Below are 24,751 nucleotides of genomic sequence, written 5' to 3'. Positions count from 1 at the left end.
CGACCCAAAAGGGCCCCAAAAGGCTCAAAAGAACACCTTATGTGCTCCGAATAGCCACACTTCTCTCCATAAGAGTCACACACCGGCTTTTTATTGTCCCTTGTCGGCATTTGAGGGCCCCTTGCCGGCCTCTCAGGGCCTATTGGCGACCTCTGAGGGCTACTTGCCGGGCTCTGAGGGCCCTTAGCGGCCTATCAGGGACCAGCGGCTCTAAGGGTTCCACACACGCCTGCGATGACCCCCTAAACCAATGGTTGAAGGCCCCCACAACGGCGCCTGCGAGGGCCCTCACCGGCGTCTGTGAAAGCCCCAAACCGGTGCCCAGCTGAGGGCCCCACACTGCCATCTCTGAGTTCAACCGGCACACCTGAATGAAGTCCCAAAGGCCCAAATCAGTGCTTTTTGGCCATATATTTATCGGCGGCTCTGAGGGCTGAACGCCGGAGCCTCTGACGGCCCCAGACGGGACCCTCGCATCGGACGGCCAGTGGCCACTCACCGGTGACTTTTGAGGGCCCCACACCGACGACTCTGAGGGCCCCCACCGGCGTCTGAGAGTACCTTGCTGGTCTCGAAGGACTCCACAGGGCTCCTGAAAACACCGCAGACCTCTTGAGGGCCCCTTGTCGGTCTCTGAGAGCCCCTGTCGGCTTATAAAGGATTCGAGCCAGCAGCTCTAAGGGTCCCAACTCCCACACCCGAGTGTGATGACCCCACACTGCAGTGTCTCTGAGGGCCCATAATGGCAACTGTGAGGACCCTCACCGGCGCCTCTGAGGGCCACACACTAGCACCTCAGAGGGCCTACAGCGGCACCTCGGGGGCCCCGCACCAATGCCTCTGAGGGCCTCACACCGGTACCTACCTGTGAGTGCCCACACCAGTGCCTCCAAAGGCTTCAAAACCGGCGGCCCTGAGGGCACTACACCGGTGATTTTGGGGGCTTACCGAAGGCACAACACAGTCCCTTAGTCTCGCTGAGTTGCTATCCCAATCCCGTACCGGCTTCTATCCCAATTCCGGCTCAACTAATTAGCAGCCCCCCCCCCCATGGATCAGCGGCGCCGCGCCGGTGTCGGTGCCGGGGGCCAGCGCCATCGGGGCGGCAGTCGGCCACGCGCAGTGCGCACTCAGTGGTTAGCGCTTAGCACCGGCGGCGGCTAGCGCACGCCCGGCGTGTTATCGGCCGAGAGCCGCTCCAAAACGGCTGCAGTAACTGGTCGATATAGGCAGTAAGCAGATGAGGAGATGCAGGTGGACTGATGACCGGCAAACTTTTGTGCTTTACGAGGGCGAAGGGTCGAAGTCGGCTGCTACGCCGTGAGCGGGTTTTATCAGATACCGGTTCCCTATGACCTTTATCCGGGTCCTGGTACCCTGACGCACTCTTGCAGAGCCGAATTACAGCAAAACTCCATCCACGACTGTATCTATACGGCCTACGCTTTTCTGAAAACGTCTGCGCTTGGCCTTCTACGGGCCCGGCCGGCCGGCCGGACGGCCCCGATTGGCGATCCACCAGTGACGTCACTGGTAGTGTTAAGCTGATTGGCGAATAATACATGGGGAGAACCGGGACGACATCCCCCTGCACGGTCATAGAATACTAGGGACATTCCAAGTCGAGTTCTACTCGGCCCCCAGTCAATGGCATTGGTAGCTTCACGCTCTGGTGACGTAGGCAGAGCGTGAAGGTTTTTTTATTTTCCCTTCACTAGTGCTTTACCTATGGGAGATACCGATTTCGAAGGCAAAACTAAAAGTCGATTCATTAACTTATTAGTCGAGATACGTATAAACCGAGTGTACCATACGACAGCCTGATCTTTCTTCTATCGATACCCGCATCCACTTTGGCGATGGTACATACATAAAACGCTGAAATTTGGCGATAGGCGGGAAGGTGCAATCCTAAACGGTACCATTCAATTACATCTTGATGGTTGCTTTTTCGAATGCTCGAAACATACCGAGTAGTGATGAACCTGACCTTTGATTCAAGCCGGATCTTGCAATACCAGCAGCTTTTTCAGGTCAGGTCAGGTCACTGACCTTTGACGTCATAAGTGAACCTCTGCACGGCCCTCAGATACCGCAAGTTCGCAACGCCCTCAGTGTCAGAGCAGATTTCACAAGGAGATGAAACTTGCAGGACCTAGTATCCTCCAGAAGTCTCACAACGTGTATATCTCGCTTTTTTATTCAAGGTCACATGAGGTCAGGCCGGTCATATGAAGTCACCATTATAAGCCAATGGGGGAAACTTATAAACAGCTATTTTGGAGCCCAGAACGATCTCAGACTAGCTGTAACACACGCAACCGTGATTATTTCATGCACTCTTTACAAGGTTCGATGCTTCATTTTTGCACCAAGAGCTTGCATGACGTCATTGATGACGTCACTAGTGTCATAAGTTTTTCGACAATAACTTCTGATCAAATTGAGCTAGCGAGTCGGGAAACCCACCAATAGACTCGGGAAGACCTGCCAAATCGAATGATATGTGACATGACCTCCTTCGACCAAGTTCGTGCCCTTGGGACCTCTGACCTCACCGTGACCCGAGGTCAACACCCAAAGTTGGCCTCACCCAAATAAAAAGAATACCATTCGACGCGCCTGAGCAGGGCGAATACGATGCTGTCAAAATCGCGGCCCTGCAATCATTTTTTTGTGAAGTTATTCGCCAAAACCGAACCCGTACCTTGGGCCACTTAACCTGACCTCAGAGGTCACCGGTTGACCTGAGACCTTAAAATCGGGTACAAAACGCTGCATCTCGTAACGACACACACGCTCGTCTTTTCTGCGACGTTCTAGCTCCATTAGGGGCGAAACGGCGAGATGGGGTCGTACCCCCCGCCCCCCCCCCCCACCCCGGCCCCCGCCCGGCGCTTATGTAGAAAACCAATAAGTCCGGCGAGGGTTAAGCGGGTTCCACTGTGCACAAACAGCTAAGGGTTGTGCATTTAGTATGGTCATGAGAGAATCCTGTTTGATTTGGGCTCATAATACAATGCATGATCACTTCTTTTTCATAAGTTTAATTGACTTTCTTCTTCCCAAAACAAACAATAAATGCTCTTCTCCATATTCCCCTTCACTCAACAACTTTTGATCACTTTTCCCTAAAGGTCTAAGGTAATGCATTGGTAAAAACACAAATGGATGGCTCATCTCAATAGTCAATACTTCTGTCTCCTAATGCTCCTAATGCCTTTGATCATGGTGGCAATGCAATGTGATGATGACAGCATTCCATTTATCACCACTGAAACACAACTTAGCTCAAAAACACTCATATACATAAATTTATTTTTATCTCCATTTGTGCAAAATTGCTTAACTTATCACATTCTTTGACTAGGCCTATTGCTTCAGAAAGACATATCTGACCATAAGATTGTGTGAAACAAGAAAAGATTATCAGGCAATAGAGTTGATATATGAGTAGATGAAGTCCAGATTGTAGATTTGAGTTTGGTAGGTTGTAGGAGTTAGGTTGTAGGTTTTAGGCTGGTGGATTCATAGGTAGTATATTGGTAGGTTGAAAGCTTTGAGTTAGAAGGTAAGGTTAGGTCAGGTTAGATGTTCAAAATCTTCACTGGACTTCATCTTCACATTTACCACAGAGTTGACACTTGACAAGCTGTGCCAGCCAATCTAGCAACTAAGTATTCCGCACTAGCACGCACATAGGCTGGAAATGTGCACAATCACACGAAAAAATGCTGCAAGTTTGGGAACTCTGCACTTATATTGAAACTACACTAATATTCAATGATGTCTCATTTACCTTCTGAAAATTTCTTAGATAGCATTGCATCAACACTCAACAGTGTCAGCTCATATCCCAGCACAGCCATTCGGCATGGCATTTACAACATCATGGCATGCATTGTGCACTGATCCACACAAAATTCACACCACAATTAATCTGCACTGCATTGTGCATTGGCTAAGTGCCTCTGCCTGCACATACATCTTGCTGAACTGCCATTCTTAGCAATATAATGTTGCAATCTGAGTCACAGGCATTGTAAGCATCAGAAGAGAGCCTGATGTTCTGGAGATTAACGGAGCAGTTTGAACATGCTTGCAAATCTGATGTTATTCATAGGTCTAAGCCTGACTTCGAGGAAATTTGAAGAATAATTTGAAACCAGTTGCAATACTGTTATTCCAGCCGTTTCAGTTTCACTTTTCAGCGAGGTTGTGCAGGGCCATAACAAGGCCTTCTTCACTTCAAATAATAATTGCCATTGCAAATCAGAGGCAGAACTGAATACCACAATTATTGAAGAAAATTCTAAAAGTGAAAATCACTGCGACGAAAAAGTACTGACGGCAGGAGACGCGATTTCAATAATAGAAATAGCATATCACCCAAAGCTACCTATAGGTACTGTAATTTGTTTACCTCGGCCGCCGAAAACACGTGTTTTTTCCGACCGACTGCATTCGCCGACTCGCGGCCCCAGATGACGTAATCAACAAATAATTGGCCAATAGAGATAATAAAAAATGATTGTTGGAACAATATAAGAAAAAACAGGTAACACAATATAATTTTGTTGTTTAATAACGTCAAAAATTCGTCTTAATGACCTTTAATGAAGACTTTTTACTCTATGACGTCATGTGTGCCAACAGTTTTCAAGAAGAAGTATAACAGTGGAATAAACCTACCACTATTTGTAACTTGTTCGCCATTTCTGTCGACATTTGACTGCTACCATATCCCAAACTCTGACTGTACCCGGTGTTCTATATACTCTGGTTCTACTCGTATAAGTAAGCATTCCCACATTCTTCACATTTCTTCCACGGTGCAGTACGAAAGAAGATGTGGCAAGGATGCCGCATTTAGCTGATTATTTCTTACAACCGAAATAGTCAAGGCTAGTCCTCACCACTGAGCCTGATCGGATTGGATCCATCAGTGTTATGGCTCCTCTACCAGGCTGTGATCATTGCCCAGTGTCCTTTGACTACATATTTGACAGCGCTGCCTTATCTGACACGGTGCCACAAACTCAGTTGCCTAACCAGAGAGATTGGCACAAAGGAAAGTTTAGATTAGCCAACCAACTGTTGAGCGAAGTCAACTGGGACTTCGAACTGGCTTACTGTGATGTTGATGCATCCTACAATAAATTTTCCATGATCCTCAAGCAGGTGACAACTGAATGTGTCCCTCTTAAATCCCCAAGAACCTGTACGCCACCTTGGTCTACCAGACCTCCTACTAGCCTTATAAACCGGAGACATCTTGCTTGGTCTAAGTATAAGTCGGCTAGGAAGCAGCTTGGCCGCCACTCTGGACTGGCCCGTAGTAGCTATGCCACTTTTGCCAATCTTAACCCGGGCCCAGTTTCACCAAGTGGGGTAATTTCGGCATGGGGTAGATTTCCATTCTGCCCCATGGGGTAAAATCCAGTTTCACCAGCTCAAACTACCCCCATGGGGTAGTTTCGGCGTCTCTTGTGAATGTTGGCTAAGCAAGCAGCATCAGCAAAACAACGGAACGTTTTGATTGGTCGAGAAATTCATTTCACGACGGCGTGAAATGAAGAACACATTTGATTTGGCTTCTTGTATTTGTCTACCAATCACCTTGGTAACGATGGCAATGGCACCTCAGTTTCCAAGATTCACAACTTTATTGAGAAAGGAATGCAATGCACAACCGCGAATCTTGATGGATAGGTTACAGAACAATGGCATGTTTTATTATCGAATAGTATCGAATGTTTTAAAATTAATTAGTGTTTTAGTAAATTTGATGTTTATATTAGATGTTTAACTTAGATGTTTTAGATTAGATTAGATGTTTAGTGTTTTATAATTAGAATGTTTTAGTAAATTAGTGCATGTTTTACTAGTATCGAATACACCTTGCTTGGTATTTTTGACGACTTTTAACTACGAATCTTTTGCACCAGATGCTTTTATTTCTAATGTGCATTACAAAATACATACAGTACCTACAGATGCACGGCACATTTAACGCAACTTTATTGAGATATGCACAACAGCGACAAAAATAAAAAATAGATATGGAAAGTATCGAATCCACTTGGCCTGGTATTTTTAACAACTGCTTATTACGAATTACTTGCACCATATGCTTTTTATTTCTAATGAGAATTACATAGGTATGCACGACATTCTCTTGCTGATTTAGGTACGGCATTTTGATTTTGATTTCAGTTGTTATCGTCTTGACATTTGCTGGATATTTGCACATTGACCGTAATGCATACCTATAAGATACCTCGAATGATAATTTGAATAGATCACACAAGTTGAAGTACATACAATGATCCTTTCAACAAGACACATCGTCAGCATGTAACCACCGTGAAGAATGTGCATTTTTATTGTTTATATTTCAAGGCTTCCTCATCCGGTATTCAAGGTCACTGTTGAAGGAAAACAGTTAAAAAAGTAAAAATCCTGGCATTCAGCTATGGGCGACATCTATAATGCTTCTTTTGGGTGTTGCAATGCAGATCACAAGCATAGGTGGTGCAGGCTACATGCAGTAAAATATTTGGATGAAACTTGAAGTACCTATGCTATGAATAATGCATATTCAAACATGACAGGTGATTGGACTTCAATAAAATATGTTCTTATTACTATTTTACTGTCAATTCTTGCTCACAATTCGTATCATATTCACAGATTACCCCACGTATGTCAGCCGTAATTTTGGTCGGATATTTGGGGTAGAATTGCCGGCAAACAGCTGATTGATTGGCTTGTTCAGATGCTCATGGACCGTGAGCATCTGTTTGCATGGCAAATTTGGGGTAAAATAAGAACTGCCCCATGGGGTAGTTTGGAAGTGGCCAATCAGAACCTACCCCATTTGGTGAAACTGGTTTGGGGTAGTTTCGCCGAAACTACCCCAAACAGAGCTTGGTGAAACTGGGCCCTGCAGTGCAAAACATATGCAGTGAAAGCCCAAGCTCAGTATGAAGAAAGTCTTATCCTGAGATCCCAGGATCACCCGAAGCTCCTTCACTCCTACCTTCGAAAGAAAAAGACAGGCCGACCCACTGTGGGCCCACTCACCTTGCAATCGGGCCAACTCAGTGACGACCCTAAATCCATGGCAGACCAATTTGCAGACTGTTTCTCCTCTGTGTATAGTAGGTCCGTCCCAAGGCATCCACATCCTCACCAGCAATCAGATGGATTGCTTGAGAACATCACCTTGACTCAGGACCAAGTTCTTCAAGGTCTTCTCCACCTTGATGGCAGTTCATCCATGGGGCCCGATGAAATCCACCCCCTTCTCCTGAAGAACTGTGCCACTCACCTAGCATACCCTCTGACTCTCATACTCAACCGATCCCTCCAGAATGGGTCCTTGCCATCTGCCTGGAAAACCTCTCTGGTTGTACCTATATTTAAGAAAGGGGCGAGATACAACCCTCTCAACTACCGCCCTATAAGCCTTACGTCTGTTCCATCCAAGCTAATGGAGAGGATAGTTTGTAAAGAATTAATGTCCTACCTCGAATCCCAGGAACTTCTGAACCCTCACCAGTTTGGCTTTAGATCAGGTAGATCTACTGTTGATCAGCTTCTCCTGGTTTATGACATGGTGTCAAGACAGACTGATTTAGGTGCAGTTAATGATGTGATTCTATTTGATTTTAGCAAAGCGTTTGATGTGGTGGTGCACGACCTTATTATCGATAAGCTGTTCAGCCTTGGGATTCGCAGTAGATTACTAGAGTGGATAACCTCCTTTCTTAAAGATCGAGTTATGAGAGTGTGTATCAAGGGCCAATCAAGTCAGCCTAAAACAGTGCTGAGTGGTGTCCCACAGGGATCTGTTCTTGGACCCATCCTTTTTCTTATTTATATTAACAGCATTGCATCCCAGCTAAAGAGCAACTACAAACTGTTTGCCGACGATTTAAAAATCTATTCTTGTACAGACTCCAATGGTCGATCAGATGTAAATGTTCTTGCATGCCAAGACGTACAGGAAGACATTAACATTCTTCATGCAACAGCCTTGTCTTGGGGTCTTAACTTTAATGCAGATAAGTGTGTAGCACTCCGTTTTGCTAGATCTTCTGCAGGACTGGACCAACCCTCATACTTTCTAGACGGAAAACGGATACCAGTAGAAGTAAAGGCAAAGGACTTGGGTGTTCTTGTCGATGTCAAGCTTAAATTTCACGATCATATACAGGCTACCGTCCATAAGGCAGGGGGGCTGGCTGAAAGTCTTTTAAAATCCACAGTTTGTCGATCCGCTAACTTAATGCTTTTTCTATTTTTGTCTCATATCCGACCGATTCTTGAATATGCGTCATGCTTGTGGAACACTGGGTATGTGCAAGATCTTCGTGCGCTTGAAGGAGTCCAACGAAGGTGGACAAAACATATTGACGGCATGGCGGGCCTTGACTATGGAACACGCCTAAAAAAGTTGGAACTATATTCAGTGTATGGTAGGCTTCTGCGGGCTGACCTGATCCTGTATTGGAAAATATTTAATGCTCAGTCCTGCATCCACCCCAATGACTTATTTCACACACCTCCATGCTCTAGAACCAGGGGCCATCGTCATAAGATACATATTCCCTCCACTGTCACTGATACCCGGAAGCGATTTTTCTCTGTCCGATGTATTCCGCTATGGAACTCTTTACCGCCGGATGCCGTTTGCGCACCCAATCTCAGAGCGTTCAAGCGTGCAATAAACACTCATTTGCAAAATGAACTCTATAAGTTCATAGAATAGATATGCACTGTATTATCCGTGTATTATCTCACAGCGCTCAAACGTGTAGTAGACTTTCACAGAATGAACTCTATCGCATGGAAATAGGTGTACACTGTATTATCTTATATATACTTATCGGAAATTCTTATCGATTCTAGCAAAACTTGTTAGCACTGTGTAACCTGTTAGGCGCATGATTCCAGTCAAGTCTTGCATGACATTACCATATGACTGGCTTAATTATTGGCTGGCGCGTCTTATATGTGTAGGGTTCTGTCTATCCTCTAGCCTATCCTTCCCTGCCTACTTACAGACTTGATGGAACCCAATGAGGTAAGAGCATGAGGTAAGGGCTACCTGAGAGAAAATCTCAACTTTCAAGACTTTGTGGACCTAGCTCCAGATTTTTGCCTTCTCTGACTTTCACGATGCTTTTAAAATTATACTTATATAAAATAAATGATAAATTTGCTGTAGTCATTGTTAATAATCAATTTAAAAGTTACTTTTTGCCACTGAAATTTTATTTTAAGGTTTTTTTTAACTTTAAACTTTTTTAAAGTCTTCAGATATTTTGAGATATTTTGTTCTACATGCAGTTTTCGTTCATCATTTCTAAATATTTTCTGAGCATGAGAACTGAGACAATTGAGAAGCGGCTAAAGGCGCTTAGTTATCCTTTTTATCATGTGAACTTATTGACCTCAATTGAATTTTATTGAAGTAAGTTGGGACATTTGTAAGTAATTGATTGAAAAAAATGCATAACATGAAATAAAAAGTGGATATTTTAGGAAAGAATTGATCATATTTGCTTTAATCGTATTTTTTTGTATAGAATTTCCAAGGGTCACGTGGGTTTATGAGCATGGTTATGAAAGCACCCCGGAGGGGTGTTCACGGGCACCGCACACTGCTGCGTGCGCTGTGTGCGGTGCGTCCTGGGCCTCGTTTCATAAAAGGAATTACTTACGGCGTTCCGTCAATTATGCCAGATTTGGCGTATTTGATGCCAATTCGGTTTCATAAAGCCGGAGACCGGAGTAATTCACGCCATCGAAAGTACGGAGCTTCATTTACGGCAAATGCTCGATTCCGGACCAATTGATGCCATTTGGGTTTCATAAAACGACGTAATTAACGCCGAATATTTTATCAAGCTCTTGATATCAGTGGTGTAAACTACGCACAAAAATGTTGCGTGATTTTGAATTAATGTGAAGATTCGAAGCTAATTTTTAATATATTTTATAATGTTGAGCCCGGTGAGGAAGAAAGAACAGCCAAAATGAGAAAAAGAAACTGCAAATCTTCTGTACCAGTCGCTTTTTTGTGGCCACTATCGGAATTTTGTTTATTCGCCGCGCCGCGCCACTTTCGTAGTTAGGCACTTCTGCTTAGCTGGCTTTCTGCTGTTTTTAATATATTGTTTTAATAAAGGATGGTCATCAATATCAATTTTGTTTTTTCATACATAATTTTTAAGATTTAAATTCAACATAATTGTTTTGTAAATTCTCGTAAAAAAATAAGTGTTGACATGAAATTGTAATTTGTAGGACGCTTGATAAATTACGGTAACTACGCAAATGTGCTTAGTTACGGAGGTGTAAACAATTCCAGTTGTGGCTTTGTGAAACGGCTTTATTTGCGCTCCGTAGTTTGAAAGGGTGTGAATTACGGAAAGGTGTAAGTTACGGCAGAGTTTTATGAAACGAGGCCCAGCAGGCGTGGGGGTAGGGGATGGGTAGGCGGCTCTGACGTCACGGCTGCGTGCGGTGGACGGTCCGCTGTGGCCAGTCCCGACCGGCCACAGCGATCGCTGTGTGCGGTGACGGAAGGCTGACGTAGGGACGAAGTGGGCGGAGCTTCGAGGCTGTGTGCGGTCCGACCGCACACAGGGCCCGTGAACACCCCTCGGGCTTGACATTCTTTCACTCGTCACGTCACAAGTTGACCGAGGGAGAACGTGAAGATAAGGGTGTTTGAATACAGTATTTCTAGGTACGATTGGATCGACGAGATATCCTGCTAGTATCTTATAATTTTATCTTCCATCCCTATGATCTGTGAGGGCTCCAGTATAACCAACAGTCAAGTAAAAGGTTTCAGTTATTCATTGCCTAGGCTGAGGCTTGACAGTTTTGTACGATGGTTTCAGGTCTCGCGGGTTTTAGCGGTAGGTTTTCCCCTATGAAATTAAGTAAATTTATGGCTTCATATTTCGTATGAAGCTTTTGAGGGTTGAAGATGCGATTGATTTAGTCTACACATGCCTGCCCTGCCATGATCTTCTAAAATGGCTTCATTGTATATTGATAAGCTTCTGAGATAAAGCCAGAAATGTAAAAAGGGCAAAACCTACCGCTTAAACCCCAGAAAATCGTACTTATGAGATGCATAGGCCACTCAAAAAATAATTGCTGGCATGAAGTGTGGCATCTCAGCAAAATTACAGTTGCTGAGGAACTCAAACTCAGCTGAGGGGTGTTCACGGGCACCGCACACTGCTGCGTGCGTTGTGTGCGGTACGTCCAGCAGGCGTGGGGGTAGGGGATGGGTAGACGACTCTGACGTCACGGCTGCGTGCGGTGGACGGTCCGCTGTGGCCGGTCCCGACCGGCCACAGCGGTCGCTGTGTGCGGTGACGGAAGGCTGACGTAGGGACGCAGTGGGCGGAGCTTGGAGGCTGTGTGCGGTCCGACCGCACACAGGGCCCGTGAACAGCCCTCTGGTGTGCGGCCAGCAGCAGTGCTGACTTACCTCAGTGTATTGCAGCGTTGTTGTGAAGCAGTGCAGGCCCCAACATAGTGTTGTGCAATGCCAGGGTTATATACTTGTCCAATAAATTGTTGTACAGGAGGATTGATCGGGCTGGCTTGGATATAATGGATTGTTTTTGCAGTTTTCACATCAAAATTGAAGACAGCAAAATTTAATGGTCAAAGGTAGACACTTTCTTGTTGGTGCAGGCTGCAGCTGCAGATGTCTGCTTTCTAGTCTGGTTGGTGTGGACTCATATGGATTTGTTATCCTAGTTGATGTGACAAATATACCATGTTGCTATGCTTTTCATTCTGGAGTCAGCCTAGCTATTATTTTTCACATAAGTTATGAGCTCTCATGTTTCCTTTGGCTTGACTTGAAACTAGCATTGATCACTTCAAACTTTTTGGCTGTTTTTTTTTTGGCCTCCAAAACTCTGTTTTGCTATTTAAGTATATAATTCTTGCAGAACAACTCTGGTACCAAATTTTGACAGCATGGTGCCATAAACCATAAGAGGCAAGTTAAACCACAGGAAATCTGCCTCCTTCAGTTATTTTTAGGTTTGAGAGTTGACCATAAGTTTCGCTAGCTACTCCAAAATAACCTCAGATAAGAGATGAGAGTTTTAAGGTGGCTGATATTTTTATGGCTGCATAGGTATCTATTATATCATGTGTTATTAGCTCATATTGCTGAAGAGCTTCATGGAGGAGTTTGAGTCTTAAGTCTAGAAATAGTAGTGGACAGCAATTTTTCCTTGGGCAAAACTGGCCTTAGACTGGCTGTCTTTGTAACTGACTCTAGATTCTAGAAATTCAGAGGCTAAATTTTTGGTTAATATTTGATTATCATTTGTGAATCCAGTGCAGCAAACAGCATCAGCATTATCATACTGGTGGTCGCTGGTGAGCAGCTGCAGTGCTGTGTAGTCAGACCGTCCTCTGTTACCCAGCTGTCACAGAGGGGCAGCAGCAATGCCAGGCGAGGTGGCAGCGGCCGGCGCCGGCAGCGGCCCGGTGGCCAACGGAGAGCCGACGGCGGCCGGCGGCGACCAACAGCAGCGGCCGCCGCAGCAGTCCGTCTTCGACATCTGCAAGGGACTCGTCTTCCGAGCCATGATCATCTACTTCATATCGTCAATGTTCAGGTAAGAACAACTGGAAACATGTTGAGTGATTGATTGGCGGAAAGGGGGTGATGCAAGGAATGTCTATTTAAGATCCGGCATACCACAGCTTCTGAGATATTGCTATAATCAAATGCATAGAATGCCTACAGCAAAATTAGTAGATGTGTTGCGTCTTGTGAAAGTGAACTCGGGGTTGATTTGATGCCTGTCACTTATCACCGTTCGTTTTTTCTGACAGCTTTGTTTTCTGACTGCATTCTGATTTTATTGATATCAACCAATGTTTGGTGCACGTTCCAGGCGTTCGCCGCCCCAGACGGCAACTGGACCTGGTGGCAAACCGACCGGAGCCATATACGCCACGAACATGTTCGAGAACGGAACTTTCATGGTATGATTATACAGTTTGCCTGTTCGGAAGTGAAGTAGAAGAAACAGAATGCTGGCAGTACATTCGTGATTAGCGATTACAGATGTCAAAATAGAATAATTGAATTTGTGGAAGTTGAACTGAGATGTTTATGTAGAAAATGTTTACCAGTAGTTCATGCTGAACTGATGCTAGTAGAAATTAAACTTTTTTGGAGGTCTCCATATTACATATTTTCTCGACGGATTTGCCTATTACTGTTGCTTGGACCGACAGGACATGTTTTCTACGTGAGTGAGTCGATGTCTGACGACGCTGCTCTGACTTTCAGGACATGTACGCGTACGTGAGTGAGTCGGAGGACGGGCCGGACTTCAGTCGGCCGGAGCAGCTGGTGTGGCGCCAGCTGGGACTTCAGTACGGCGACTGGGTCAGCGGGCCGAGCGGCGACGGCATCTTCTCCCACCAGCTCACCTACCGGCCCTCGCAGGTGCGGCGGCTAAGGGAGGCTGTAATACGCACTGCCGGACAAATAATGTGGCGCTGTGCTAACCCGTCGAGTGAAGTTAGTCGGTGGATTAAATACGGCGTTTATTTCGGAAAGGTGTCGATTTACGATACAGCGCCTGTTTCTTCAAGCTAACGCGGTACGGTATTTGTGTGTTTTCAGGCGGTACTGAACAACGGCTCCGTGTATTTGCACGTGTATATCGTGCGCGAGGGCAGATCACCGGATCCTTCAAAGGGCAAGCTGTACTCGAGACAAGAGACCATTTCGGGCACAAAAAGACTAAACAAGTGAGTCCGAGGGGTTCTCCGTCATAAGGTGGTCTTGGCGTGGAGAAGGAGTGGAGCATGCTCGCCTAGGGTTGGTTGGCATCGGGGAACATCGCTTTTTAACTGCTTTTGCCGACTGGTGTGAGATTTTACTTCATTTCGCAGAAATGCTCCCGAAGAGCCACTGCGTTGCTCGGTTCCGACTGGCTTTGACGCACTGGAAATCGTCCACAGATTCAAACGCAAGGTGTACAAGCGGACTCAGAACCTGCTGACGGGCAGCTCTGAAATCTCGGAGGAGGACCTGAAGGTAAGTGAACGCAGCCCAGTGACGGGGCGGCCCCTGAACAGCTCCTCTGCCGCTGGTGATCGACTCTGGGTTGACTGCATGAGCAGGAACGGCGGTGGTCGACTGCAAATTGACCTTGCCTCGATTAGAAAAAAGGCTTCCTTGATGTTATTGGATTGTTTGTGAATATGCCGGCCGCGGGCTTTCCACAGCGATACGAATGTCTGCAGTCGTCATTTGATTTCAAGTTAGATCTCCTTTTTGTGCAATTATTCATGCATGCATGCATGTATGGATGTGGCACATGTCTTTTAGCTGTAAGCAAATCATCCGAAGAAAGACCTCAATGCTTTGGTCCGAATTCGGTCACAACATATTCTAAGCAACATAAGGAATGTCTGAAAATTGGTGAGCCTAGCAGCCTCGTCACATCCTTGAACCTCGCTGTATCGTCGAGTCTTGTACCAAAAGCTTTACCCGCCTCCATCCAATACCTTTGCCTTAAAAAGGTGCATCCGTCCGCCGTTTATTAAATAACTTGAATGGGTCATGTTAGGAACGCTGGTCACGATTCTATTATCGCCATTCTAATGCGGACTGATGTGAAGCATGCAACTATCTCTAAGAACTCTGTTGTGGACACTGACAACCTCGTGGGCGCCCTAAACCCCAACTCATCGTCATCAAGAATTCGGATGGACGCAGTCTATCCTCGGCCAAAGTCGAGGGAGCCGCGTCCTTGACCGCTTATGTCCCTTCAGGTCGTTTGTCCCCGAGGCCGTTTTCTTCTCAGATTAGCACCCCCTCAGGAAACAGGCTGTCATTATCCGCGAACCATTGCTCCGTGCTATTGAGCTTGTGCCGTGTACACAATAGCTATACACATGGAGCGATTGCTTTTGCGCAGTCACGTCCAGTTATGTCACTGCGCATCTCGCGATAACGCGAGATGTGATTATGCGCCCGTAAACCTCAATACATTCGGGTCAACTGGTCTCGCGCTATCGCGACTGGTTTCTGTTGCTGTCCTCGGTTACTAATGCTGCTGATTCGCTGTTGGTTGTTCTGTCTGAGCACGCCACTGGAGTAGGAGGAGTGGTTCGTTCGCGGCACGCCAGCACTCAACACTTCCTCATTGGAGCACAAAACATTCGATCACCGCTGCGACTGGGTAGTGCGCTGCGTCCCACCTCAGTGTGCACTGTTCATTTTCGCCCGTCTGTGTCGTTCAGAAGAGGCCAAGGACGCCACAGAGCTCGCAGTGTGGCCGTTGTGCCGATGCTGGCGGCGGTAGCATCACTGACAGGGCTGGCGGCGGCACCATGACACCCCAAGGCTGCGAGTACGAACCGCCGGCCGGTACAGTGCGCCAGGGCGAGCCGGCCACCGGAATGGTGGTGTGCTGGACGCGGGCGGCACCGCTGTTCGCAGCTTCCTGAGTGTCACTGGAAGGTGACAGCCAGGAGAAATCCGCTCCAGTCGGGCTCGGCTCTCGGTCGTCTTGGTGAGCCCCGGCGCGAGTATAAGCGGCGGCAGGCGGCGGCGGCGGTAGATAGTATCCAGTAGGTGCTAATACTCGCACCTTCACCCTCCCCGGCTCGGCCGTCTGCGGCACACGCACCATGGTGACGGACGGACGGACGGCCGGAGCCGGCGGCGGCCACACGGGAAACAGCGCGCTGTTGTGGCCGCTGACACCGACCGGTACCGGACGCACAGAGCTGCAGTCGGACGGCATCATGGTACGGTACGCCACCGTCGTCACCGTTACTGTCACCGTGGCTGGCAGCGGCGCGGACACCGGCCGGCCGTTAATGACGAGTCCTTCCTGCGGCTGAACGGGCAGCGGTAATGGAGTGGTAAGACTCGGGACATCTACTTCGATAGCGACGTCGGCTCCGGCTTCGCCTTCCTCGGGCTGCGGCAGATCGACTGGTGGCCGAGGCTCGGCGACAGGAGCAGACACCTCGGCGCCGTTGACTTCCAGTGGTGAGCGGCCGGGCGGGGGCAGAGAGGACACGGTCTGGCCATTGATGACCAGCTGAGCGTTAGCTGTGGACAGCACCACGAGAGCCACAACGGCCACCAACCAGCGGCTGGGGGCACCGGGTCCGCCGACGGGGCGGCGTAAGACCAACATCATGTTCACTGGCGACGATGAAGGCTCTTCTCCAAGATTGCGTCGATAACTATCCTGGTGGAGTCTTTGGCGACGGTTTTTTTGCACACCGTAGACACCTACACCTTTCCTCCACTTGGTATCCCAGTCAGTCTTATCCCGAGTGATACCAGTCCTGAGTGGTGCACCTTCCAGCTCGGCGGCTCGGCCCAGACTGACCGCGCCGGCCGGTCGTCAGGAGCGGCTGTGACGCGGTGGGTGCGCTGATGACCGTCGCTCTCCGCCGGCGTGTGGCAGGCTCGACCGCTCCTGTCACGCGCCCGGAACGCAGCCCACGGCCATGACTCGTCCCCAGCCGCCGGCAGCGTGACGCGGCATGAGTCAAACGTGACGTGGCGTGACTCCAAAGTGACTCGGCACGACGGCCGACGCTTCGCGAACCGACTCGAAGTAGCCGCACCGTGCTCAATGGGCCATCGACAGGTGCTTCACAGATACAAACTGCATAGTTGGGGTGGTCTAATGCGACGGTGTGGGCTGTTGACTGTTGCCCTGACCTCGAACGGCCTTGCTCGAACAAGCTCCTGCTTTGTGAAAGGACCAATGAAGATCGAACCGGAGGTCGAGCAGGTGCCATAACTGCTGAGTCACCCTGAGTCCAGGAAACTATCAGACCTTGAAATTGGACGCTACCCGTTTTTAACGCCGTGGTCAATTGGTAGTCTGTGATGCGAGGGACATCCGCAACATTGTACTGGGTCACCACGTGTGTCTGGACATTGCTGGCATATCTGATTTGACTATTATTTACTGCCCCGTGATAATAGAATCACTGGCCCCTCAATAATGGTCATTCGGAGTCACGGTATTTTCGTAGCCGGTCCACGGTACCCTCGCCTTTGTATCGTTGAGTTTTATGGGAAAATTATACGAGTGTGCCCTATTATTCGAGCTTGTTGAAGCGATGCATGAAAACAATGCGACCGCACGTCCTTTCAGATTAGGTTTAGAGCTATGGGGACATAGGAGAGTGAAAAAGTTTGCGTAGTTACTTGCTTGGCTGCTTGTTTGCCGAAGTGTTTGCTTGATGGAATGTTCGAGCCAGTTTCTATCGGAGCGGGCTGGATGGAGTACCGCACATATTATAATCTTACATGATTCATATAGCATCTTATTTACGCATGTTTATTTACAGTAGATTCACTTTAACGATAAACAGATAAGGTTATTGTGGCAAGCGCCATTCGGAAACCGGCTTAATACAACTGATAGGTTGAACGAGCTCCTTTTTTCGCTAGGCTCTGCTATGCCATTTAGAGGCAAAGATGTTCAGGCGTCATAGCAAGGCCTGGCCTATTGCACTGGGAAATTATAGTCAGACGAGGGTTAATTCACAGAGCCTTGCATCACTGCATACACAAAGCATATGCGCATATTTGCCAGGTATCAGTGCGAAGTGCATCAATGCGGCAGATTGCCCGAATTCTCTCTTGAACACGGCTTCTACATCTTGTTTGGCCACTGGTGACACCACGCGCGCACGGTGGACGGTTCAGTGAGGTTCACTGGACTGGCTGGGGTCGGTCGACGGTTACACAAAGCCACTGGTCGTGAAGTGCCGGTCATTGGCTTCCAGCAGAGTCATCAGCCGCCTATCCATCCTGATAGTTTACTCAGACCATGTGGTACGGACGGCTGACCGCGGCTGATGGTCTGCTCCGAGCTGCGGTGAACTCGCTCAGAAGTAAATGGTCTCCCTGCCGACGATGAAGTTACGATTAGGGTCGACGGTGGCGGGCGGCGGCGGCTGGGTAAACTGACTGATGATGACGGCGGGCTTCCCTGGACCGCCAGAGAGCGGCCGTGTCCACCAGGCACCGCTGGGCCTCGCACTGACGAACGGGACACTGCTGAGCGTCGGGTGTACCCCGGTGGCTGTGAGGCTGGCTGGATGTCCTGTGGCCAGCGTCAGGCCGCCGCCGTGTCCTGTGAGGCTACCGTGACTTCCACCGGGCCTTGTGAGACTCGCATGGCTTCCGCCGGGCACTGTGAGACTCGCGTGACTTCCTCCAGGCACTGTAAGGCTGTCGTGGCTGCTTCCGTGTGTCGTGAGACTACCAAAGCCGCCTCCGGGTAAAGTAAGGCTCCCATGGCTACCTCCGGACAAAGTAAGGCTGTCGTAGCCGCCATGGCCTCCGCTGGGCACTGTTAGGCTGCCGAAGCCGCCTCCATGTGCCGTCAGGCTGCCGTGACTGCCAAAGCCGCCGTGTGTCGTCAGAGTCGGACACTCCGGCCTGCCCGGAGGACAGCGCTCGACACCCCCAGCTGCCAGCGGAGGCGCGCGCACGGGGGCACACCAGGGCCTCTCGACAGTCCTGTAGAGGATCTTTGTGGTGGTGAGGGTGACGGTAGCGCAGGGCGGGTGGCGGAGGGAGGACTCCAGCCACGGCCGCAGGGCGCTGGCGGTGGCCACCGCACACAGGAGCAGCAGCGGCCCACCTGGACACTGCATGGTGTTCGACTGTCGCCACCACCGCTGCTGGCCCCGCCGACACCGCCCGGGCGGAGCTGCAGCCTTTTGTCGGTGACGTCAGCCAAGACAATGCGTTCGGGGCGGGCGGTACGAAACGCCGTCTCGGCCGACGCCTTGGAGCTACGGCCCGCTCCGCAGTCCAGTCAATGGTGGGGAAAACCGGGCCGCTTTGTCACACGACCCAGCGTGGTGGGCGAGGCGGATGGATGAATGGTTCGTGAAGACCTGGAACTAAGATAGACCTGACAAAAGGCATCTGACGATGTCGTTCATTGACCTACGCCTATTGCTCCGTGGGCTACTGAACTTTCAGCCCGTTCGCGTCATGGGCATGACAGGATTATTTAGTCACATGAATGCAGAAAGGCTCATTGAACAATGCAAAGTATCAAAGATGGTCACCTCAGCTTTATGATGTGGGCCTCAAAGGTGATGTCCGCCACAAGTGCGGACTGATGAGCTATGACCTATAGATGGGGTAGGTACTCCGATATGAACGGTAGGTAGTTTCGTAGTACTAGACTGCCGTCTTACAAAGAAAAAAAGATTATCAGGACGATACGCAGACATTAGGATAGGCGATCGAATGCCATTTACTGCTTTCATCAGTTATAAATGACTCAAACTATATGGCTTACATCAGATCAAATTCAGATTGTGCCAGAATAGTTGTATAACTCTGCAAGGTTTCAGAATCACAAAGAGCGTAGTTATTGTTTTAATAGCTACGTAATTGCGTGCTGTGTTATCTGATGCGTGTTTGCCTTTGATCGTCCCCTGCACCGGAAAATCATACCATGATTTGCCAGTACATGTTACATGAGAAGATAATGCGGGCATTACATGACCTGAGTTGTAGCGTCATTGTAACCCAAGGTAACCTATCATCCGCTTCCGGATGCATTGTTAGAGAAGTTGAAGACTCTTTGCCCCCTCCCTCCTCTTGTCGAGCCATGCAAGTGGCCGGCCCCAGTTCCGGGCAGCTAAAAGCTGCAACATTTTCGTTCCGGTCCGCTTCACAAGGACCAAGCCGCTTGGACGGAACTTGGACCGTAAAATGGCGCAGTCTCTCGCTGCCGCGGCCGCTGATGGCCAGGTGCTTTTGGTGACACAATGGTGTCTCGGTCGGGAGCGCTGTGTGGTTGGCGGCGTCCTGTGTGTGACCTTTGTATCCGCCGCGGCTGGTGACATCCCCCACACGGCGGCTTTTCCAAGCATCCCCAGACCCCGTCCCCTGGCCAGTGACCGACGACGGAGCGATTAATACATTCTTCGTCTTAACGGTTTCTAAATTCCACCTTTACCAACACCTATTAATCGCTAATTAACGCAGTTAATGTTCTCAAATTTCATAATCGTACACCATTACTACTGTTTCAATCATTCAGGATAGAAGCTCGAAGTCTTGTTATTGTTGGAACCAGTAGCGCAAAATTGTCGACGTTTGTCGTCGATATTTATGCCCATCTACACACAAAGAGCCCTGCTGTCATTTTCCTGAAATATTTGAGGACAGTCAATTATCACATCGAACAACAATGATGATAGTTTTCCACTCTACCTCGCACCCGCTTCAAACAGGTCAAATTAAGGGTCGTCCATTTCCACGCTCATTTTTTTCGAACAACGCTAGAATAAGTGACATGTCAAGTGATGATAAATGAGTATGACCCACAATTGCCCAGCTGATGTACGTGTGTGTGTAAATGCTGAGTATATCACCGTATGATTGCATCTGACCTTGTACCCAACCGACTCACCTTTTGTCTGCCTTTGACACTGTGTCCGCCTCTGTTCCGATTTGCAGAAGGCCGATACGATACAGTCGGAGCGTCTCTCGCACTGGCACCCCAACATGACCATCAGCATCGTGCACGACTTCACCACGTGGACCAAGGCGGCTCTGGTACCGCCCATCGACGAGTACATCCACTTCACACCATCCGGGGAGCGCTACCGACCCATCCTCTTCATCAACGACTACTGGAACATCAACAAGGACTACATGCCCATCAACGACACGGTGAGCAGATGAATTATAATTGTTTCTTGATGTCTTCCTCCGTCAGTGCTATACTCATTGGTGTTATGCCCTCATTCTCAAGGCGCTGTGCTTTCCGAACATCGTGCTCAGTGCGCTATTATTTCTGGTTGTTGTCAGTGCTCTGTGGTTACCGTGCCTTCCGATTGTTGTGCTATTGGGGCTTTTGGAGGCCTTTGTGTTTTGTTTCGCGTGCCCTCTGTGTCTCGCTTTCTTTGGGTACCGTCCTCTCGCCATCTGCCGTCTTCCTGTGAGGATCGTGTGCACAGTGCACTGCTTCCTGAGAGACACACTGTCAGTCGTCACACTCTTCTCCGTCTGACGTCTAACTTTTTCTTGGTCGGCAGATGAAGGAGCTGCAGCTGCTGCTCACCTTCCAGCCCATCACCTTCTTCAAGTTCCAGCTGTACAGCTCGATGGGCATGCGCAACAAGTGGACGGCCAACCTGCTCGGCGATGCCGCCGAGGAGAACGACGAGGACCAGGTGGGAGTCGGAACAGATTGAAACAGGAACCGGAACAGATTGAAACAGGGACCTGAACAGATTAAAACAGACACAACCTTGCCAGTTGGTTCTAACAAAGCTGTAATGCTGCGGAGCATTGTCATGCGTTTGTAGTCCAGCTTTTTATCAGTGGCACAGGTAGTACGAGATCAGTTTGTGTGCAGCGAATTGTGACATGCTGTGCAGTGGTGGAAACAGCGCAGCGAGCTAGGTAATATGCAGTTTTGCAGATTATCTATCGTTTGTAGCCCACTTCACCCTTTCATTATCCTTTTAAGCATTTAACAGTCGTTAAACGTCGTGCTTATGTTTTATGACATCCGCCCTCTCCGGTTCGTTGATTTGTCTTGCTGTATATTCTCGGCAGTACGGTGTATCGCTAATTGTGTAATTACATAGCTTGTTTGACGGTATGTCGCCGGTGCCGCCAGGACTCGATGAAGGAGGCAATCCTGGAGACAAATCCGTACCTGATGGCGCTCACAGTGGCCGTCTCGCTGCTGCACAGCGTCTTCGAGTTCCTCGCATTCAAAAACGGTACGTACGCCCGCTGACGCCGGCTTTGCCTCTTCTGTCTCACTGTCAATGGTGGCGAGTTGACACTTGCTCAGTCTTTTTCGTTGGACCATGCTGCCTAATCTTTAGAAGTTACCTTCTAGTGTAACATGTTAAACACTATAAGCATACGCATTCTACCGAAACAAGTCCTACAAAGATATCTTCGAGACAATGTTAAAATGAAACATCGTCATAAGTCATGTGTGTATATGTTCAAAAGCGAAGTCCGAATGTTACGCGAAGTGTACGACCACTGACCAGTGCTGACCACTAACCATTGGCCATCATTTTCGCAGACATCCAGTTCTGGAACAACCGCGAGTCGCTGGAGGGGCTGTCGGTGCGCTCGGTGTTCTTCGGCGTGTTCCAGGCGGGCGTCATCATGCTGTACGTGCTGGACAACGACACCAACGCCGTCATCAGGATCAGCTGTGCCATCGGAATGGCCATCGAGTGCTGGAAAATCACCAAGGTGCGTACCGGTGACCTCACTAGATGGAGAGTCGCCGCGCCAGGTTTGGTTACGATTATTAGGAAGTAACCGATTTATTGTCGTTTTATTGAAAGGTGGTGTAGGCTGTAGCAGCTGGTGTTAAATGTAAATGTGGTATGTGATAGATGACATGATATCGTGCTTGTGTGTTCCGATAAGTGCGCAATGGGTTGTATGGTGCTCCCAGTCAGCCGCGGGTGACTTGCCGACTCCCTGACTGGTGCTGCCGCCTAAACGTTTACCTCCCATCCCAGGTATCTGATGTGAAGATAGACCGCCAGAACCGCATCCTGGGCATCATTCCTCGCATTTCGTTCGAGGACAAGGGCTCCTATGTGGAGTCCAGCACCAGAGAGTACGACAAGATGGCTTTCAAGTGAGTAATCTATGTTCCAAGTATCCGCCAAGTTAATTATTTTTGTCGGTGTTGCTGTTTGCCTGTAACAGCCAGTAATAACTGGGAAATTGTGTTGGTTAGAACGTTATCTTTATTATTGGTTCTGCTTTACACGTCACGATTAATTTTGATATGATTTACTCGGTAAGATCGTATTTGCGCTGGCTGGCGCACGTTTTAAACAGAGTGTTTTGTCGGCCATTGGTATTGAGGGACGGCGTCGGCTGTCTCCGTCACGAGGGTGACTGTGGCTCTGTCCGTCATCAGGTACCTGTCGTGGGCACTGTTCCCGCTGCTCGGCGGCTACGCCGTCTACAGCGTGGTCTACATGGAGCACAAGGGCTGGTACTCGTGGGTGCTCTCCATGCTGTACGGCTTCCTACTGACGTTCGGTAAGTCCCTCGCCGTGTGTGGCGGCTCGGTGGGCTGCAGCAAGGGAAGCCCGCCTGGACAGTCATGGGCTGAACCGACGGTGTCGGTCATTGCTGTGACCATTGTTGCCGCCCTGTAGAATTGTTGTGGAGTTGCATACTGCACTCATGGAAACTGATTTCACTTTTTCACTAGGACTCGTACTCTAGTTCAGCGTTTAAGCTGTGCTATTCCCCTTTCGACAGGCTTTATCATGATGACCCCGCAGCTGTTCATCAACTACAAGATGAAGTCGGTGGCCCATTTACCCTGGCGCATGATGACATACAAGGCGCTCAACACCTTCATCGACGACATGTTCGCGTTCATCATCAAGATGCCCATGATGTACCGGATCGGGTGCTTGAGGGACGGTAAGTGACGGACGGATGAAAAACACGATGAATCGATTCAATGGTGTCTCATTAAGTCGTCTTTCACGTCATATTTGAGGTAGACTGGGTGGCACGAGATAACAAGAATGCGTGTTTGGAGTGTTAAGTTGTACAAGTGTCTTGAGTGTTGAGAGGCATTCGATTGGTTGTTTGACGGACGGTAAGTCGATGGATTGGTTCGGTTGTCCGAATAAGTTAATGGATTAGGTGTTCGCTGATCAGTAACGACTAACGATACATGATATGCATTAGTTGTTCGGTTGGTTGTCTCGCGCCCCACTCTAACACTGAATGTGTGCAACGGTAGTCCGAAATCTGTATCTTTGACTTCGCTGTGCCCGCGCGGTGACTGGACTCTCGCTGACTCCGTGTCCCCGCTCCACAGACGTCGTCTTCTTCATATTCCTGTACCAGCGCTACATCTACCGCGTCGACCCGAGCCGGGTCAACGAGTTCGGCTTCTCGCAGGAGATGCTGGAGCGGAAGCAGACCGGTGCGCCGGCCGCCGCCGATCAGCAGACGGCCGAGCAGCCGGCGGTGGCCGCTGCGCCGCCCAAGTCGGACGCCGACAAAAAGGCGGACTGAGCGGCGCGGTGGAGCGGGTGTCTAGTCGCTGGGTGTGGGACCGCGCGCGGAGCCGCAGCGCCGCCGGACGAGATTGACGTCATGTACCCATGTTCTGTGTGTCCAGTTAGTCCCATATTGTCGCGCGAATGTTGCTGGCGGCTCGGCCGATTGTGTGTGGCCGCGGCGGCCGGTGTGTGTCGTTTATATACCCGACGGCGATGAATGTCTAATCACGTAGTGCGGCGCCGCGAGCCAATGTCGAGCTGGTGTGAACCTCAATGTGTTCTGTGTGACATGTTTTCGCTGTAATGTTGGCATTCTGTTCGAAAACGTGGACAGCCATTTCTGATAAGGTGGATAAGGTGTCGATGTTTTATGGTGCATATGAAATAGTCAAATTTGTCCAAGGAATATGAATAAACAGATTGTTACTTTGAGTTCGGTTTATCGATGACGTTTAGCTTATTTCCCAAATATATCCGCAATTCGACATGTTCAACCTAAGAAGTGGGAAGTGACTGTATATAGGTCAGTTATATAACCGTGAAGTAGATGCCACAAAGGTCAAGTTTGTGATAAAAACTTATCATCGAGCGTGATTCAGGTCACCAATCACGACTTCCGAAATCTCGATTTGCT

At 48.9% G+C, this 24,751-nt stretch overlaps 1 protein-coding gene across 11 annotated transcripts; it reads left to right on the top strand.

Annotated features, from left to right (window-relative positions):
- The first annotated feature begins 4,720 nt into the window (after nucleotides 1–4,720).
- On the top strand, nucleotides 4,721–24,549 carry LOC122379818 (cleft lip and palate transmembrane protein 1 homolog). 11 transcript variants are annotated; one of them, XM_043362341.1, is made up of 15 exons: nucleotides 5,665–5,712; nucleotides 9,072–9,091; nucleotides 12,480–12,674; nucleotides 12,957–13,047; nucleotides 13,358–13,516; nucleotides 13,697–13,824; nucleotides 14,038–14,113; nucleotides 20,552–20,767; nucleotides 21,133–21,270; nucleotides 21,723–21,828; nucleotides 22,146–22,321; nucleotides 22,597–22,718; nucleotides 23,007–23,131; nucleotides 23,357–23,524; nucleotides 23,931–24,549. In XM_043362341.1, the coding sequence occupies exons 2-15, from the start codon at nucleotides 9,087–9,089 to the stop codon at nucleotides 24,128–24,130; spliced, it is 1,905 nt and encodes a 634-aa protein (XP_043218276.1). In that variant the 5' UTR covers nucleotides 5,665–5,712; nucleotides 9,072–9,086; the 3' UTR covers nucleotides 24,131–24,549. The 11 variants fall into 11 exon arrangements, with proteins under 11 accessions (XP_043218280.1, XP_043218281.1, XP_043218276.1 ...); XM_043362342.1 differs by having other exon boundaries at nucleotides 5,667–5,712; nucleotides 9,072–9,104; XM_043362345.1 differs by lacking the exons at nucleotides 5,665–5,712; nucleotides 9,072–9,091 and adding an exon at nucleotides 4,721–4,797.
- Nucleotides 24,550–24,751: the final 202 nt, after the last annotated feature.

The sequence above is a fragment of the Amphibalanus amphitrite genome, unplaced genomic scaffold (genome assembly GCF_019059575.1).
Source record: "Amphibalanus amphitrite isolate SeventyFive unplaced genomic scaffold, NRLGWU_Aamphi_draft 000084F_arrow, whole genome shotgun sequence".
Lineage (NCBI taxonomy): Eukaryota > Metazoa > Arthropoda > Thecostraca > Balanomorpha > Balanidae > Amphibalanus > Amphibalanus amphitrite.
This window is presented reverse-complemented; position numbering and strand designations above follow the sequence as displayed.

Bases quoted from the DNA above. Each gene is read 5' to 3' on its own strand.
- LOC122379818 (XM_043362340.1), top strand. The intron at 13,517-13,696 runs GTGCGGCGGCTA...GTGTGTTTTCAG, and splicing joins TCACCTACCGGCCCTCGCAG to GCGGTACTGAACAACGGCTC. The intron at 20,768-21,132 runs GTGAGCAGATGA...CTTGGTCGGCAG, and splicing joins ACATGCCCATCAACGACACG to ATGAAGGAGCTGCAGCTGCT.